The sequence below is a fragment of the Bos javanicus genome, chromosome X, assembly GCF_032452875.1.
Source record: "Bos javanicus breed banteng chromosome X, ARS-OSU_banteng_1.0, whole genome shotgun sequence".
NCBI lineage: Eukaryota > Metazoa > Chordata > Mammalia > Artiodactyla > Bovidae > Bos > Bos javanicus.
The window spans coordinates 108,588,012-108,607,696 of record NC_083897.1 but is presented as its reverse complement, the minus strand read 5'-3'; the positions used below and the strand labels follow the sequence as shown (position 1 = coordinate 108,607,696).

The 19,685-nt window shown below is 42.6% G+C and overlaps 1 protein-coding gene across 1 annotated transcript; it reads right to left on the bottom strand.

Annotated features, from left to right (window-relative positions):
• Positions 1-2,298: 2,298 nt before the first annotated feature.
• LOC133242858 (ferritin heavy chain-like) lies at positions 2,299-3,278 on the bottom strand. Its single transcript, XM_061409086.1, has one exon. The coding sequence runs from the start codon at positions 3,128-3,130 to the stop codon at positions 2,474-2,476; it is 657 nt and encodes a 218-aa protein (XP_061265070.1). The 5' UTR covers positions 3,131-3,278; the 3' UTR covers positions 2,299-2,473.
• Between the last annotated feature and the right edge of the window lie 16,407 nt (positions 3,279-19,685).

Genomic DNA, 19,685 nt, shown 5'->3' with positions numbered 1-19,685 from the left:
ATTCCCTAGTGGCTCAGATGGTAAAGAGTATGCCTGCCATATGGGAGACCCGAGTTCGATCCCTGGGTCGAGAAGATCCCCTGCAGAAGGATATGGCAACCCCTCCAATATTCTTGCCTGGGAAATCCCATCGACTGTAGCCTGCCAAGCTCCTCCGTCCATGGGGTCACAAAGAGCCGGACACAACTGAGCGACTTCACTTCACTTTCTTTCCTCAGGGTATATGCCTAAGCGTGGGATTGCTGGGTCTTATGGTAGTTTTATTCCTAGTTTTTAAAGAAATCTTGATACCATTTTCCATAGTGGCTGTATCAATTTGCATCCCCACCAGTAGTGCAAGAGGGTTCCCTTTTCTCCACACCCTCTCCAGCATTTATTGTTTGAAGACTTTTTGATGATGGCCATTCTGACCTGTGTGAGGTGATACATGATTGTAGTTTTGATTTGCATTTCTCTGATAATGAGCAATGTTGACCATCTTTTCACGTGTTTGTTACCCATCTGTATGTCTTCTTTGGAGAAATGTCTGGTTAGGTCTTTTTCCCATTTTTTGGTTGCATTGTTTGTTTTTCTGGTATTGAGTTGTATGAGCTGCTTGTATATTTTGGAAATTAATCCTTTGTCAGTTGTTTCATTGGCTATTATTTTCTCCCATTCTGAGAAAATCGGTTGTCTTTTCACCTTGTTTATAGTTTCCTTTGCTGTGTAAAAGCTTTTAATTTTAACTAGGTCCCACTTGTTTATGTTTATTTAGATTGGCAGTTTCTCATGAAGTTAAATATATGTTTACCATATGCCATTGCAATATCAGTCCTAAAGTATCTTGCCAGGAGAAGTTAAAACATTCTTTTTAAATTTGTATATGAATGTTCACAGTAGCAATATTCCCTAAAGACTATAAGTAAAACAACTCAAATGTCTTCCAACTGGTGTATGAACAGAAGTAGTATATCTATGGAGTAGAATAGTATTCAGCAATAAAAAGGAATGAAGTAGCAACATATAACACAGGTAAACCGCAAAAACACTATGCCTAATGAAAGAAATCCAACAGAAAAGTATGCATATTGTATGTTTCCATTTATAGTAAATTTCTTGAAAAGGCAGATGTCTAGAAACCAAAACTAAACCAGTATTTACCAGGGTCTATCTGGGGATAGTATTTCAGAGAGACTGTAAATGGGCATGAGGTATTTGGGGTGTAATGAAAATATTCTAAAATTAGTTGTGATGATGGTTGTACAGCTCTGTAAATATATTAAAGTCGTTGAATTGGGTGATTTCAGCATCACTATCAAAGTAAGAAACCCCAAGGACATGTCTCTCCATAGAAACACCCATTGGATAGAGATGATTGGGAGCCTGGGAACAGTGACATAATGAATAATTCATAATAAATGTTTTTATATACTTCAATTTCTGAATCTTATGGATGTTTTCCTACTTCTAAAACTTAACACAAAGAAATTCACTCTTCCAGGGAAGGAAAAAAAGTACAGATAACTCTATCAGGAAGCCTAATTTTGACTTAAAAGTAAAGTGTGCCAGGTGAGGATTAAGAGACCTATGTGTTAGTGAGCACCAAGTATGAAATAAGTCATTCAGGGCTGGAAACAACAGAGAACATGGACGCAGGGTCTAAACACCTGAAAGAAACATACAAACACCACGTATAAACCTATCGATTAAAAAAAACCAAAACAGGGATAATGCCATTCATCCTACAGGAATATTGCCTAAATGAAATCACGTATGTAGTATTGATTACATATCTCAAGGAAATGTGATGGCAACACAGCAGACAATAGGCAGTTCATCCCTTCTGAAGCCAGATAATTCTAGCCTCCATTCACCAGGGCTGCTCTTCACTTTGAACTTGTCAAAGAGGGATTTGGCCAAGCTGACTTCTGGACCCCCCCATCGTGCTACCCAGAATTAAGCAGTAACATTTCACACAAAGTGAAAACCCCCTTCATTTCAACCCTTGCCCAACCCCATCCCCTTCACTTTTTCCCCAGATCAACCCCAATCATGATTTTCAGGCCATGTTTTGATACTTTAACTCTGCTCAGGCATCCACACTCACCAGGGCCCCAGACCACGCCCCACCCAACATTGTTTTACTAGGGGAGGATTGATTTTGTGTTTTCCATGGTCCCATGGAACACCTTCCCTCTCCATCAGTGGAGATCCTAAGCTGCATGTGGACAGGGCCTGGGTAGCTGGAGAGACTCTTGTACACCTGTTTGAAAGTTTAAAAGTGAGAGATTTGCACATACAAATTAGAGACGTTTATTTATGCATCAACTATTAACTTTATTTGAAGAACCAATAACTTTATGTGAAGAACTGCCAAAACTGCAAGAAAAAAACTTCAGTGAAGTTTTTCTGCAAGGGCAATACTGCAGACTTCATGGCAGGCAGGGTGACCTTGGGCAGTCACCCGGGACTCAGGGGAAAGTCCAGTCTAGGATCAGTCCTCCTTGTCGCCATCGCCCAAGGTGAGCTTGTCAGAGAAGTACCCTGCCAGGCTGCCTTCCGGGGACCCCACGTTGCTCAGCTTGCTGACATGGTCTCCCAGCTCCTTGATGAACTTGACCTGCTGGTCCAGGTAGCCGGTCTCTAGGAAGTCGCACAGATGGGCGTCGCTGCTGTCGGTGGCCAGCTTGTGCAGGTCGAGCAGGCTCTGGTTGACGCACTTCTCCAGGTGCAGGGTGTCTTGCATGGCCTGGAGTGCACTCTCCCACTGCTGGGTCTCGGGCTTTCTGATGTCGAGGAAGGAGACGCGGCCCCCACGCCGGTTCTGCAGGAACATCAGGCTCTCGGCTGTTTTGCTGTGCTCGTGAGAGCGGAGCAGGAAGAAGCGGTGGAAGTGCTTCAAGGCCACATCATCACGGTCGAGGTAGAAGGCCAGGGCCAGGCACTGGAAGGAGGCGTGGAACTCCAGGGCGGCGTGGCTGTTGAGCGCGGCCTCACACTCAAGGCGGTAGTTCTGACGAACCTGTGAGGGCGGTGTGGGCATCATGGCCGGCGGCTCCAAGGCCCAGGGAATGACGGCTCGGTCGGCGGGGGCGCGGGGCTGGCATCGGCGGGGGCGCGAGCGCCAGCGGCCTCCTCGGAGCCTTCCCATGGTGGACGATGTGGGTGGCCGGAGGCGGGCTCCAGGCCAGACGACAGGTGGCTGTGTGCGGGCTCTGGGATGGATGGGTAATGGCGTCCGTTGGGCCGGGTCAGTGCCTGAGCTTGAGATTGGTTAAGGAAGAGGTCACGTGGGTGGGCGGGATCCGTGGGCAGGCGGGGTCTATGGTCTTGACCCTCCTTCTTTCTGTGTGGTGACGTAATGTCTGTTGCGAGGGGACTGTAAGGCAATTTCAACAATCAGCTCCTGGGAAATAACCCAGAAAAACTCCACTCCTTATCTCTCTCCAGGTCCTTCTCACCTCTCTACTTTCTGATTCAAGTGAAATAGTCAGACTGCAGTGTGTAGAAGCTAGTCTCCTGAGGGGCTGATGAGAGGCTGGTAACATGTCATTTACGTGTGGAAGAAGCCCCTTCAGGGTGGGCTTTGACCAATGAGAAGAGGGGCTGGAGAGAGCCTGTAAGATAAATACCAATGCCACCCTCTTCCACACTTCCAAGTGACCTGAGGAGTGCTTTCAGATTCTAAACCTCTAGACAAGCCTGTTCAGTGAGTGATCTGGTGAGTCACTGTGGCTCATTGGGAAGCAGTGGCCAGCGTGATAAACACATAGGATTACATTTCTTCACATCTTTCCGTGCCTGATGTTTCCTTTTTCTCACCCTTATTGCTGTGAGTTCACACATTCTAACAAAATCAGCATCTTAACAGCATTTAAGCTGAGTCTCAGTCTCTGTTTTCTAAAAATCAAGGCTCAAACTCCTGTGTTCGTCATTCTGGGAATTTCCCTATCTGTTATATGCCTTATTACATATTATTTTATTTTCTCATATATTTTCTACATATTAGTACTTTGAGAATTTCCTCTCTCTTCCTTTACTAGCTGGTTGCTATTTCTGTCCTCCCTTGGTCCTATTGTATTGCGGCAGAATTGCTTTGATTACTTAACCATCACTCTAATTTGCTATTCATCAGTGCCTATTCTATTATTTTATTTATTGGACTTTTTATTCCAACAATTAGTGTTTTCATTTTCATGATCTCTGCTGCTGCTACTGCTAAGTCACTTCAGTCGTGTGCGACTCTGTGCAACCCCAGAGATGGCAGCCCACCAGGCTCCCCCGTCCCTGGGATTCTCCAGGCAAGAACCCACTGGAGTGGGTTGCCATTTCCTTCTCCAATGCATGAAAGTGAAAAGTAAAAGTGAAGTCACTCAGTTGTGTCAGACTCTTAGCGACCCCATGGACTGCAGCCCACCAGGCTCCTCAGTCCATGTGCTTTTCCATGCAAGAGTACTGGAGTCGGTTGCAATTGCCTTCTCCATTCATGATCTCTAGTTTATTTTTATTGATGAAATATATATATATATATATATATATATATTTTTTTTTTTTTACTGCCTGAGTATATTAAGAGTATTTATTCTGAAGTTTTGGTCTTACTCTACTAATGCTTTATCTTTGAGTGTTAGTAAGGTTTTTGTTATGTATTTTTATTTTGAAATATTCTCAAAGTTTCAGAAAAGTTGCAAGGATAGTGCAAATAACTTGTAGTTTCTGAACCATTGGAGAATAAGTCGTTGACCTGATGTTTCATCAGCTGAAATACATTAGTGTCTAATTTGTGAAAATATGGAAATTCTCCTGTAGCTACAACAGGCAAAATTGAGGAATGAACAGTGATGCATTACTACCATCGAATAGTCAGATGCCATTCAAGTTTTTCCCAGTTATCCCCCAAATGCTTAAGCAGTAAAAAGACCCAATTAGAATCTCATGCTACAGTTAGTTATCATGACTGTTAGCTTCCTTCAGTCTGGCATAATTCTTGAGTCTCTCCTTGTCTTGCATGCCTTGCCACTTTTCAGAATCATAAGCCAGTTATTTTGTACAATGTTTCTGACTTTCAGCTTGTGTAATATTTTAAGTATAAGGACTCTTTTTTTCATTTATTCAGTTTGATATTTCTTCTTGATAGTTTATTTTTTCAAGGTTTTCTTCAAACATTTGATGATTTTTAATTCATGATTGGTTTGTAGATTCCTTTTTAAACATTCAGCTATGTGAATTTAGAAAGCTGGGGAGATAAGAGGGGGGACAGCTTCTACTCTGGCCGGTCATTAGTGAAATTGGAGAGAATCAACTCATATTTTTGATGAACTGCTGGATTTGGATTTTCCTTGTTCTTCCCGGGTTTTTCTACTCACCTGTGGGTACTGTCCTAACCTGTGACAGAAGCTTCCACACATCCTGCTCTGATCTAAAAGCATTTACCCCCGCTCTTGCTACTGCTCGGTGTGGGGACTAGGAAGCAGCTGTGGGCAACCGTATGTGTTGTACTTCCTGTGATATCCAGCTAATCACCTTCTTACATGTGTCCAGGCTCAAGGCTGAAGGACCCTATGCATAATTGGAGATAGTAGAGCCAAGCATATTCTATCTAATTAATCAGTTCAGAACCTGCCTAGTAACATTTGGAAGTGGGTTATGTTCCCAGTGAGTTTGTATTGCTGAGGAGGGCCCAGCAACATTTATATACAGCTTTCATATGGCTTCTTCCTTTCTTTGAACAAGCATGACAGGAAAAATAATCAGAGATGAGAGCCAAAAGCCACAATCCAAACTCCAAAAACTGCCTTGTGTTGAGAACATAAAACAGAAATCTCTGCAAGTTGGGGCATTCACAGAGAGGTGGTTGGTGATCTAGAAGTTGTTCAAAAACTTAAGAGCCACCTCATCAACTTGAATGTTCTAGGGAAAATGGATGGACCATCACAGAAGTCACTTAAAATCTTTAATTTCTTCATCTAAAAAAATAAGATTAAAAAACTCAAACTTCTGGCAAAAATAAATATGTAGAACACATGCAAATTGGGAAGTTCCATACAAAAAGTATTCTATTGAAATTGTCACAGGGGAAGGCAGAGGATACATCACTAAAATGCATTGTCTAAACTGTGTAATACCATGGCCAATTAATTTTACTAACTATTAAAGATGAATAACTTGGGAAAGAAGAAGTCAAAGGTTGGTTGCATCTTGCTTAGTTCAGTTCAGTTACTCAGTCATGTCCGAATCTTTGCAGCCCCATGAATCGCAGCACCCCAGGCCTCGCTGTCCATCACCAACTCCTGCAGTTCACTCAGACTCACGTCCATAGAGTCAGTGATGCCATCCAGCCATCTCATCCTCTGTCATCCCCTTCTCCTCCTGCCCCCAATCCCTCCCAGCATCAGAGCCTTTTCCAGTGAGTCAACTCTTCACATCAGGTGGCCAAAGTATTGGAGTTTCAGCTTTGGCATCATTCCTTCCAAAGAAATTCCAGGGCTAATCTCCTTCAGAATGGACTGGTTGGATCTCCTTGCAGTCCAAGAGACTCTCAAGAGTCTTCTCCAATGCTACAGTTGAAAAGCATCAATTCTTCCGAGCTCAGCTTTCTTCACAGTCCAACTCTTACATCCATACATGACCACAGGAAAAACCATAGCCTTGACTAGACGGGCCGTTGTTGGCAAAGTAACGTCTCTGCTTTTGCATATGCTATCTAGGTTGGTCATAACTTTTCTTCCAAGGAGTAAGCATCTTTTAATTTGATGGCTGCAGTCACCATCTGCAGTGATTTTGGAGCCCCAAAAATAAAGTCTGACACTGTTTCCACTGTTCCACCATCTATTTCCCATGAAGTGATGGGAACAGATGCCATGATCTTCGTTTTCTGAATGTTGACTTTTAAGCCAACTTTTTCACTCTCCTCTTTCACCTTCATCAAGAGGCTTTTTAGTTCCTCTTCACTTTCTGCCGTAAGGTTGGTGTCATCTGCAGATCTGTTATTGATATTTCTCCTGGCAATCTTGATTCCAGCTTGTGCTTCCTTCAGCCCAGCATTTCTCATGATGTACCCTGCATATAAGTTAAATAAGCGGGGTGACAATATACAGCCTTGACCTACTCCTTTTCCTATGTGGAACCAGTCTGTTGTTCCATGTCCAGTTCTAACTGTTGCTTCCTGACCTGCATACACATTTCTCAAGAGGCAGGTCAGGTGGTCTGGTATTCCCATCTCTTTCAGAAATTTCCACAGTTTACTGTGATCAACACAGTCAAAGGCTTTGGCATAGTCAATAAAGCAGAAATAGATGTTTTTCTGGAACTTTCTTGCTTTTTCGATGATCTAGCAGATGTTGGCAATTTGGTCTCTGGTTCCTCTGCCTTTCCTAAAAGCAACTTGAACATCAGCAAGTTCACAGTTCACGTATTGCTGAAGCCTGGCTTGGAGAATTTTGAGCATTACTTTACTAGCATGTGAGATGAGTGCAATTGTGTGGTAGTTTCAGCATTCTTTGGCAAGACTAGAGATCTATTCAAGAAAATTAGAGATATCAAGGGAACATTTCATGCAAAGATAGGCTCGATAAAGGACAGAAATGGTATGGACCTAACAGAAGCAGAAGATATTAAGAAGAGGTGGCAAGAATACACAGAAGAACTGTACAAAAAAGATCTTCATGACCCAGATAATCACGATGGTATGATCACTTACCTAGAGCCAGACATCCTGGAATGTGAAGTCAAGTGGGCCTTAGAAAGCATCACTACGAACAAAGCTAGTGGAGGTGATGGAATTCCAGTTGAGCTATTTCAAATCCTGAAAGATGATGCGGTGAAAGTGCTGCACTCAATATGCAAGCATCTTGCTTAAAATAACCATAAATACTATTTGTGCAAGGTGGCATAATTGATATAAAGTAAATTGATATAAAGTAAATTGATACAATTTATCAATAAATATATCAATATATTAATTGATATAAAGTCTTATAATTTGTACTCAGGACACTTGAATGGAGCTTAATCAAGTAGGAAGGGATTGGTAGCTGTCTTGGTGGACATTGTCTCGCCTACTTACTGACTTTGTAGAATAAACCCAGTAACACGCTACATGTAAATAGATGGTCATGGGTCAATTCCAGTAAAATTTTATTACAAAAGCAGATGGTAAAAATCACAGCAAGTTATTTTGTGGATATCACTAAAATTATTCTAAAATTGGTAAGCAGAAGCAAACAGAAAAAACGAAATAGAAGAGCAAATACACTATTAAAGGAGAACAATAAAATTGGAAAACTGACATTACTCGACCTCAAGACTTACTATAAAGCAATGGTAGTTGAGACAGCATGATATTGGGGAAAGAATAGCCAGATAGTTCAATGAATAAACTAGGGAATAGGTAAAGAATCTGCCTGCAATGCAGGAGACATTGGTTGGATCCCTGGGTTGGGAAGATACCTTGGAGACAGGAATGGCAGCCCATTCCAGTATTCTTGCCTAAAGAATTCCATGAACAGAGGAGCAGTCCATGGGGTTGCAAAGAGTCAGACACGACTGAACACACACACTTTATCTCCAAGCAGTGTTAGGACCCCCAAATGGATCTACTAAACCACCACCAGGGAGTCCAGAAATACAACCATATAAATATGATGAAGTGATCTTTAGCAAAGAAGAAAGGGCAATACAATGGAGCAAAGATAGTATTTTCAAGAAATGGTGCTGAAAGAACTGGACATGCACATGCAAAGAAAGGACACACACTGTACATCATTTATAAAATTTAATTTAAAATGGATCATAGACCTAAATGTAAAATGTCAAGTAATAAAGCTTCCAGAAAAGAACAGTGGAGAAAGCTCAGATGACCTTGGGTATGTAATTGACCAACTGTATTTGATTAAAATTAAAAACTTCTGCCCTGTGAAAGACAATATTAAAAGAATGAGAAGACAAGGCACAGACTGGGAGAAAATATTTGCAGAAGACACATGATCAAGGACTGTTATCCAAAATAGACAAATAACTCTTAAAACCTAACAATAAGAAAACAAGCAGTGTAGTTTTAAAATGGGACTGAGACCTTAAGTGCTCATCAAAGAAGATACACAAATGGCAAACAAGCATATGAAAAGATGCTCCATATCATATGTCATCAGGGACGGTAACACAAAAACCTGCATGCAGATGTTTGTAGCAGCTTTATTCACAATACCAAGGTGTCCTTCCAGATGTGTAGAGATAAAACAAATTTTGATACAATCAGACAGTGGAATACTAATCAGCACTAAAGAGAAATGAGGTATCAAGATATGGAAAGATATGGAGAAGACATAAATGCATCTTACTAAGTGAAAGAAGCCAATCTAGGAAGGCTATATATACTGTATGATTCCAAATGTATCACAATCTAGAAGAGACAAAAGTATGGAACATTAACGAGAACAGTATGGTATTGGCATAAAAACGGACACACAGATCAATGGTGGAAAATAGAGCCCAGAAATAAACCCAATTTAATTAGTTTATGCAAGGAGCCAGAAATATACATAGAAAAAAGACAATCTCTGCAGTAAATGGTATTGGGGAAACAGGATGTCCACATGGAAAACAATGAATCTGGACCGCTATTTTACACCATACACCAAAATCAACGCAAGATGGATTAAAGACTTGAATGTAAGACTGCAACCATAACAGTTGTAGGAGAAAATAGAAGCATTAGTAAACTCCTTGACATTAGTCTTGGAGGTGAGGTTTTGTATTTGACACCCAAGTGAAGGCAAGAAAAGCAAAAATAAATAGGTGGGACTACATGAAACTAAAAGAATCCTGCATGGCAAAGTAAAACTATCAACAAAATAAAAAGGCATGAATGGGAGAAAATATTGGCAAATGATAAATGTGATAACGCAGCGGTCCCTAGTCTTTTGGCACCAGGGACCAGTTTTGGGGAAGACAATTTTTTCATGGACTGGGTGTGAGGGGATGGCTTCAGGATGATTCAAGCACGTTACATCTTTGTGAACTTTATTTCTAATCTAATGCTGCTGCTGATCTGACTGGAGGTTGGGGACCTCTGTGATAAGGGGTTAATCTCCAAAACAGCAAAAAAAACAGAAAAAGAAAAAAGTTGAGTACTAAAACTGAGAGAAGATCTGAATCAATGTTTCTGCAAAGAAGACATACAGATGGCTAAGGGTTATATAAAAAGTATTCAGCATCACTTATCATCAGTTCAGTTCAGTCACTCAGTCATGTCCGACGCTTTGCGACCCCATGAATCGCAGCACGCCAGGCTTCCCTGTCCATCACCAACTCCCAGAGTTTACCCAAACCCATGTCCATCGAGTCAGTAATGCCATTCAGCCATCTCATCCTCTGTCGGCCCCTTCTCCCCCTGGCCCCAATCCCTCTCAGCATCAGGGTCTTTTCCAATGAGTCTGTTCTTCTCATGAGGTGGCCAAAGTACTGGAGTTTCAGCTTCAGCATCAGTCCTTCCAATGAACACCCAGGACTGATCTCCTTTAGGCTGGACTGGTTGGATCTCCTTGCAGTCCAAGGGACTCTCAAGAGTCTTCTCCAACACCACAGTTCAAAAGCATCAATTCTTCGGCACTCAGCTTTCTTCACAGTCCAACTCTCACATCCATACATGACCACTGGAAAAACCATAGCCTTGACTAGACGGACCTTTGTTGGCAAAGCAATATCTCTGCTTTTCAATATTCTATCTAGGTTGGTCATAACTTTCCTTCCAAGGAGTAAGCGTCTTTTAATTTCATGGCTGCAATCACCATCTGCAGTGATTTTAGAGCCCCCAAAAATAAAGTCTGACACTGTTTCCCCATGTATTTGCCATGAAGTGATGGCACCAGATGCTGTGATCTTAGTTTTCTGAGTGTTGACCTTTAAGCCAACTTTTTCACTCTCCTCTTTCACTTTCATCAAGAGGCTTTTTAGTTCCTCTTCACTTTCTGCCATAAGGGTGGTGTCATCTGCATATCTGAGGTTATTGATATTTCTCCTGGCCATCTTGCTTCCAGCTTGTGCTTCTTCCAGCCCAGCATTTCTCATGATATACTCTGCATAGAAGTTCTGTAAGCAAGGTGACAATATACAGCCTTGATGTACTCCTTTTCCTATTTGGAACCAGTCTGTTGTTCCATGTCCAGTTCTAACTGTTGCTTCCTGACCTGCATACAGGTTTCTCAAGAGGCAGGTCAGGTGGTCTGGTATTCCTATCTCTTCCAGATTTTTCCACAGTTTATTATGATCCACACAGTCAAAGGCTTTGGCATAGTCAATAAAGCATAAATTGTTGTTTTTCTGGAATTCTCTTGCATTTTCAATGATCCAGGGGATGTTGGCAATTTGATCTCTGGTTCCTCTGCCTTTTCTAAAACCAGCTTGAACATCTAGAAGTTCATGGTTCATGTATTGCTGAAGCCTGGCTTGGAGAATTTTGAGTATTACTTTACTAGTGTGTGAGATGAGTGCAATTGCGTGGTAGTTTGAGCATTCTTTGGCATTGCCTTTCTTTGGGATTGGAATGAAAACTGACCTTTTCCAGTCCTGTGGCCACTGCTGAGTTTTCCAAATTTGTTGGCATATTGAGTGCAGCACTTTCACAGCATTATCTTTTAGGATTTGAAATTCCTCAAATGGAAGGCATTAGGCTAAATGAAATAAGTCAGACCAAGAAAGACAGATACTGTATATGTATCTGTATATGTATACATATCTCCTTTATATGTGAGATCTAAAACAAGAAGAAAAACCAAAACTCGTAGAGGACAGATTGGTAATTGCCAGAGCAAAGGTGAGGGCATCAAGGTGAGCAAAATGGGTTAAGGAAGCCGAAGACAAAATCTTCAGGTTATAAGTCATGGGTTATAATGTATGGCATGGTGCCTGTCATTAATAACACTATTGTATATTTGCAAGTTCCTAGTATAGTAAGCCTAAAAAGTTCTTGTCACAACTAAAACATTTGTAACTATTGTATGGTAATGGATGTCAACTACTTGGGATCTTTTCACAACATATACAGATATCTAAACATTATGTTATATACCTGAAATCACTGGTGTATGTCAATTATATCTCAATGTAAGAAATATGGAGACAGTAAAAAGATTAGTGGTTGAGAGGGGAGGAGTAAAGAATATGTGAAGAGGATATTTTTTAGGGCACTGAAAACTCTGTACATGACTATAATCAGGGGTACATGTCCCTATACATTTGTCCAAGCCCATAGAATGTACACCACCAATAAGGAGTCCTAACATAAACCATGGCCTTTGGGTGATTATGATGTATCATTGTAGGTTCATCAGTTGTATCAAATTTACCACTCTGCTGCCAGATGTTGAGTGTGGCATACATTATGCATATGTGGGGTCAGGGAATATGTGGCCTGGGAATATCTCGGTTCCTTTCTCTCAATTTTGCTATCAGCATAAAACTGCTCTTAAAAGTGTTGTTTAGTCAGTAAGTCATGTCCAACTCTTTGCGACCCCATGGATTGTAGTATGTCAGGCTCCTCTTTCCTCCCACTGTCTCCCAGAGTTTGTTCAAATTCATGACCATTGAGTCAGTGATGCCATCCAACCATCTCTTCCTCTGTCTCCCCCTTCTCCTTTTGCCTTCCGTCTTTCCCAGCATCAGGGTGTTTTCCAGTGAGTCAGTTCTTTGCATCAGGTGGCCAGAATATTGGAGTTTCAGAAATAGTCCTTAAAATGAATATCCAGGGTTGATTTCCTTTAGAATCAGACTGGTCTGATCTCCTTGCAGTCGAAGGGACTCTCAAAAAACATCATCTTTAACAAATTAAAAAAGTAACACAATAGATGGTGGGCTGGATTTGGCTTGCAGGCCATAGTTTGACAACCCATGGTATAAAACAAAGCAGTCTGTGATGAAACAAATAGGTAAATGTGTGTGTGTCTATGTCACTTGATGCGTCTGGTTAACCGTGCGTCTATTACCAAGAAAGGCTCACTGCCTGATGTGCATAGAACCCTGTACTATAGCATTGGCTTTTGAGAAAAGGAAGTTTTCTTGTGAGGTCAGCTGACAAGGAGACAGGAGGCAAGGCTCTCAAATCTGGTTCTTCACCCCAAGGTTGAAGGAGAAATTTAAGGGGTTCGAGGAATCAGCTGATTGGCCAGTCTCAAATCAGCCCATTTGAACTACTTGTGCTGCTGGAAGCCATGGTTTCCTTTTCTCTTGGGAGGGTGGAATGTATTGCTTTACAATGTTGTGTTTGTTTCTGCTATAGAACAAAGTGAATCGGCTATATGCATCCATATATCCCCTCCCTTCAGCCTCCCTCCCACACCACATCCCACTCCTCTAAGCCATCCCAGAGCCCCAAGCTGAGCTCCCTGTGCTACAGCAGCTTGCCACTAGCTGTCTATTTTACACATGGTAGTCTGTGCTACTTTCTCAGTTGGCACCCTCCCTCTTCCCCCTCTTGTCCACATGTCCATTCTTTATGACTGCATTTCTGTTTCTGCCCTGCAATGGGTTCAGCAGTACCGTTTTCCTAGATTCCATGTATATGCATTAATAGACCATGATTTTTTTCTCTTTCAGACTTACTTCACTCTGTATGACAGACTCTAGGTCCATCCCCATCACTTCAAATGTCCTAATTGTATTTCTTTTTGTGGGTGAGTAATATTCCAGTGTATATATGTAGATCTTGTTTATCTGTTTTTGTGTCACTGGACATTTAGGCTGCTTCCATGTCTTGGCTATTGTGAATAGACCTGCATTGAACATTGGGGTACATGTGTCTTTGAATTATGGTTTTCTCAGGGTATATGCCCAGTAGTGGGGTTTCTGAGTCTATGGTGGTTCTATTTTTAGTTTTTTAAGGAACCTCCATACTGTTCTCCATTGTGGCTGCACCAATTTACATTCCCACCAACAGTGCAAGAGGGTTCTCTTTTCTCCACACGCTCTCCACCATTTATTGTTTATAGAATTTTTTGATGATAGCCATTCTGACCAGTGTGAGGTGATACATCGTTGTAGTTTTGATTTGCATTTCTCTAATTATTACCGACATTGAGCATGTTTTCATGAGCTTTTTGCCCATCTGTATGTCTTCTCTGGAGAAATGTCTGTTTATTTGTTTATTTTGGCTGTGCTGGGTCTTTCTTGCTGTGTGAGGGCTTTCTCTATTTGTGCTGCATGGGAGCTACTCTCCAGCTGTGGTGTGGTGGGTTTCTCATTTCGGTGGCTTCTCTTGTTGCAGAGCATGGGCTCTCGGCACGTGGGTTTCAGTAGTTGTGGCTCGCGGGCCTAGTTGCTCTGCAGCATGTGAGATCTTCCCAAACCAGGGATTGAACCAGTGTCCCCTGCATTACAAGGCATATTCTTAACTACTGGGTCACTAGGGAAGCCCTCATGGTAAGTTTCAATTTGTATTGCTCTACTAATTAGTGATGTTGAGCATAACATCCCCATTCATCTGCTCTCTAGGTCCATGACTGAATACTGAGGCTTAAACAGCAATAGGTCCACACGTGGGATGAGTGCTAGGGTTTTAGGACCTGGGGTTTTGGTTCTGGCTGATTTTCTGTGGCCTGACAGACCAAATTATTTCCCAGGTGATGCTAGTGGTAAAGAACCCGCCTGCCAGCTCAGGAGACACGAGAGAGGTGCATTTGATCCCTGGGTCGGGAGGATCCCTGGAGGACGAAATGGCAATCCACTCCAGTGTTCTTGCCTGGGACATCCCATGGACAGAGGAGCCTGGGAGGCTACAGTCCATGGGGTTGCAGACAGTTGGATACGACTGAGTGACTTACCATGCATGCATGATGGGCCAAATTATTTCCATTAGTTATATTACTATCCATCTTTTGGTGGCCTGGGGAGTGAGTGAGGGCTGGTTCTTCCAACATTCTACCAGAGTCTAGTAAGTCCTGGATCTCCTCTGTGTATTTCTTTCCTTCCTGATGTTCATAGACCTCTCTTTTCATATGGCCCCACATACCTGTACCACAGAGAAGGTGTACTTAGAATGAGTAGCAGGAGTTGCCTTTTTCTTAGCTCCAAGGTGCAGGGCTCTCATGCAGGTTATTAGCTCTGCCTTCTGGGCAGACATACCTGGAGGAGGAGTTCTGCTTCTAGGACTTCCTGATGAGTTACTGCTGCATACCAAAGAGTCCCCCGTCCATGAAGCTCCTCCCATTTGTAAGCATTTCTGTATCTGTATTGTCAGGTCAGGTCTGCTAGAATGGACTTGAGTGAATTGTACAGAAAGGCCTTATGGCATTCTGCAGTCTATCTTAGTGGCTCATTGTTATTTCCTTTAAGAGCGTCACATAGGGGTTTACCATGATCCCAAACTTAGGGATCCAAATGCAACAAAGCCCAGCCATTCCTAAGAATCCTCAGGATTGCCTTTTGGTGGTTGACGCCGTCACTCTAATGCGTCCCTTCCATTTGGAATATGTTTCTTTGTCATAAATATTTTACAGTTGGTTGAGAAGTTTTCACTTTTCCCATGGACACTTTATATCCCCAGTCTGCCAGAAAGTTGAAAGTAAGGATTGTATTTTGGCCTGAAGCTTCCTTCGTTTTACTGGCCATTAGGTATATTATTCATATATTGCAGTACAACTCTTTGATTTAATTGCCGGTCCCTTAAGTCCTTGGCTAAGGCTTGCCGAGAAGATGGTGCGGGCATTCTTCAATCCTTGTGGGAGCACCATCCAACAATAGAGTTCTTTCATATTAGTCTCTGGATCATCTCATTCAAAGGCAACAGTTCCTAGGCCTCAGGACTGAGTGGTATGCAGTAAAAGGGATCTTTTAGGTCCAGAATTGTAAACCAGCAAAAGTCTCCAAATAAGATTGTAAGTAGAAGTATAAGAATTTGGCACTGTGGAACATACATCGTGTACAATTTAGTCAATGAGTCTCAGATCCCATGCAAACAATAATCTCTGGCCCCTGGTTTTTGTACCGGCAGTATTGGAGTATTTTATTGATATTGATAAGTTTGATAAGGGGCTTCCCTGGAACCTTAGATGGTAGGTAGAGAATCTGCCTGCAATGCAGGAGACCCAGGTTGGATCCCTGGGTAAGGAAGATCTTCTGGAAAAGGGAATGGCTACCCACTCCAGTATCCCTGCATGGAGAATCCCATGGACAGAGGAACCTGGTGGGCTACAGTCCATGAAGTCGTAAAGAATGGGACATCACTGAACCACTAATGCTACACTACTGACGTTGAATTACTTGGCATTTAATAAAGGTGGTTCTCAGAGGCTTTATACTTCACATGCCTCTTTAAAGCTTATTGCTTTTTCAGTTCTGACACTTGGCACCGGGCTGGAGTTTTCCTCTTACTGGGTCGGCGGTCTTGGCTCTTCCTGGCCTCCCTACAACTCAAGCATCAGCTCTTACCTTTTGAAGAATTTCTTCAGGGACTTCTGGTTGAAGTTTGTCTCTCCATTGTCATAGCACAGCTTGGAGAGGGCAGGCTTGACCTAGGAGTACTTTAGTGTCTACTTTTTCTGGTGAGAAAGTCACTTAGGCATTTAACTTTGTTAGATCTTCCCCCAGTAAGGGAATAGGGCATTCAGGCAGATACAGAAAGCTGTGACCTACATATTCTCCCCCCGCTGCCAATTATATCAGATCTGAGGTAGAGAGTATACATGTACGAATGCCCTAGGTTGACCTTGGTCATCTAGCCCTTTGGGAACTTGTTTCATTTGATACTGCCCTGCCTGAGGGCAATTGAAAAGATACAAATTTTCAATATGTTTAAATTGAAATTAAACATTTTCAATATAATAAACAATCTACTCTTTTAAGCCATAGTTTTTTGATCCCTATTTTACATATGAGAAAACAGAGGCACAGAGAAGTTAATTCACATTCCCCAATGCCTTCAATTTAGTAAGTGGCTAGAATGGCATTTGAACCCAGGCCATCTGTGGGGAAGAATCCACGACACCAAACTGTTTCTCCAAAACTGGAGAGCAAGAAGGATCTTTAGGCTTCCCTGGTGGCTCAGTGGTAAAGAATCCTTCTGCCAAACAGGAGACCTGGGTTTGATCCCTGATCCAGGAAGATCTCACATTTCGCAGAGCACCTCAGCCTGCGCATCACAACTACTGAACCTGTGCTCTAGAGCCGGGGAACCACGACTGCTGAGCCCATGTGCCACAACTACTGAAGTCCAAGCGCCTCGTGCCCGTGGTGTGCAACAGGCAAAGCCACCACACTAAGGAACCCACATACCGCAACTAGAGAAGAGCCTGCGCAGTAATGGAGCCCTAGCACAACCTAAAAGTCAATTTCTAGTTATAGAGATGAACAGCTACTCACCTGGTGCTTGCTTCTATCTAGAGGAGAACAGTTAATTGACATATGTAGGATCTGAGACATTGTCAGAGAGAGGAAAATGAAAGTGTTAGTTACTGAGTCGAGTCCGACCGTTTGCGACCCCATGGATTGGAGCCTGCTAGGCTACTCTGTTCATGGAATTCTCCAGGCAAGAACACTGGAGTGGGTAGACATTCCCTTCTCCCGGGGATCTCCCTGACCCTGGGACTAAACCAGGGTCATGTCTAAGCTACAGGGAGGAATATTTGTAAATATTTGAAATATTCAAAGCAGTTTGCAAACTTTAGGGAGACTCAGACTGACCATGTGTCAATCTGAGGACCATGTCTTATCAAGGACCATAAGGCAGGCAAGATCTGTACAATTTTACCTTTTGCCTTATTAACCACACCTAGGCACAGAAGAAACATATTTTGAGTGTTTTTGTTAGGATATTAGGGTTTACATGTGTAGAGACTTCATCTGATCAAATAGAGTTGACTGAGAGGCTGAATTTTTAAAGGGGAAGAGGAAAAAAATAAAGATTTTTTTTTTTTTTTTGCTGTCCTTTGTCTGTGTTGCTGCGCATGGCCTTAGTTCTTCTGAGGCATGTGGGATCATAATTCCCGGACCAGAGATCGAACCCATATCCCCTGTGTTGGAAGGCAGTTTCTTAACTACTGGACCAACAGGCAAGTCCTTATCATTTTCTTAAGAAATCTTTTTTTTTTTAAACTGGAAATTTTATTTCTGCATAGTTACAAGAAGATAAAAAGTTCAGTCTTCTCCCCATTCTGAAAGCAGATCCCAGGAGGCCACAGTGAGGTCACAAACAGGCTGATTTGGGGCCACAGGGTGTGGGCACAGGTGGGCACAGTCTGCAGTGAGCTAATGGTCAAGGTGAGGTCAGCACCCCTCTGGCGTTTCATCACCTCAGCCCTGCTTCTACATGTTCGTTACCCAGGGCTTAGGCTCTGCCACACTCCTAGTCCACTCTCCAGTGAGGTTTTCCACTCCCATGACCACACACAATCTATATAGGGATCATGATATTTCCCATAGGTCTATTTCTAAAGCTGACATCCACATCCACTCTGAACTCCAGGTTCATTTTTCTGGCTACCTGCATGACAGTTCCACTTGGATGTCTAATATGCATCTCAGATTTTACATGACATGCCTTCTCCAACCTTCCATCCCAGCTGTGCCCCTGGCAAAAGACCTCAAATTGATAAAATGGCACCACCATCAACCCAGGCTAAATTAGATTAATTTCTTCATATCTCACTCTTCATCTCTGGTCCATGAAGAAACCTTGCTGATGTATCCCAATCCATCTGCAATGTGTCTACATCTCTTCATTTCTTCATCCTCCACTCCAGTTCAACCACCATTGTCTTTCACCTGGACCAGCTGTGATACCTCCCAGCTTCAACCCTTCCCACCACTACATTCCTCAATACAGCCAGTACCAGTGACTTCATATTCAGGGGGATTCATTTTACTTTATATTCAGTATCACAAATTGACCTTCATTTAAGAGCTTATATTTTTCACTGTAGAATGGCTACATAGATTCACCCTCAATGGAAATGAGGTAAATTTTGAGTGGTACCACGTTACTTTATCACAGGGTGGTACAGTTCAAGTAAAAATCACACGGGGATGTTTTATAAGGGTAGCATCCATGCTCAACTGACCACAGGAAGTGTGTCTCTAGGAAAGCCAGCCCTGCCACCCTTAGATTGTCACTGTAGCCTAGGGTGAGCTTGTCAGAGAGGGACTCTGCTATGCCAGCATCCAGGGCCACCATCTTGCTACCCAGAAGTCTGCTTCAAACCAACTGAAGACCCCTTTATTTTGTTCCCTTCCCAATCCCAGTCCCTTCACTGTTTCTGGAGATCTACACCAATCATGATTTTCAGGCCATATTTTTATAGCTCATCTATTCACAGTCACCCACATTCACCAGAGCCTCACCTCACCCACACCCACCCCATGTACCACATTGTTTATTAGGGGAAGGTACATTTTGTATTGTTCAGGGTCCTATGGGTCCCCTTCTTCCCTCCCTCTGTGCAGATCTTGAGCTGCCTGTGGACAGGGCATTGGTAGCTCAAGAAACTCCTGGATACCTGTTTTAAAACTTGAAAGGTTAAGGGTTTGCACGCATGAATCAACAAGGGACCTTTATTTCTTTAGGAAGCAGTTTATTGGAAGAACTGGCAACAATGAAAGAAGGAAAACTTAAGTGAACTTATTCTGTGAACTTATTCTGCAAGAGCAATACTGTAGTCTGCATGGCAGGCAGGGTGACCTTGGGCAGTCACCCAGGTCTCGGGGGAAAGTCCAGTCCAGGC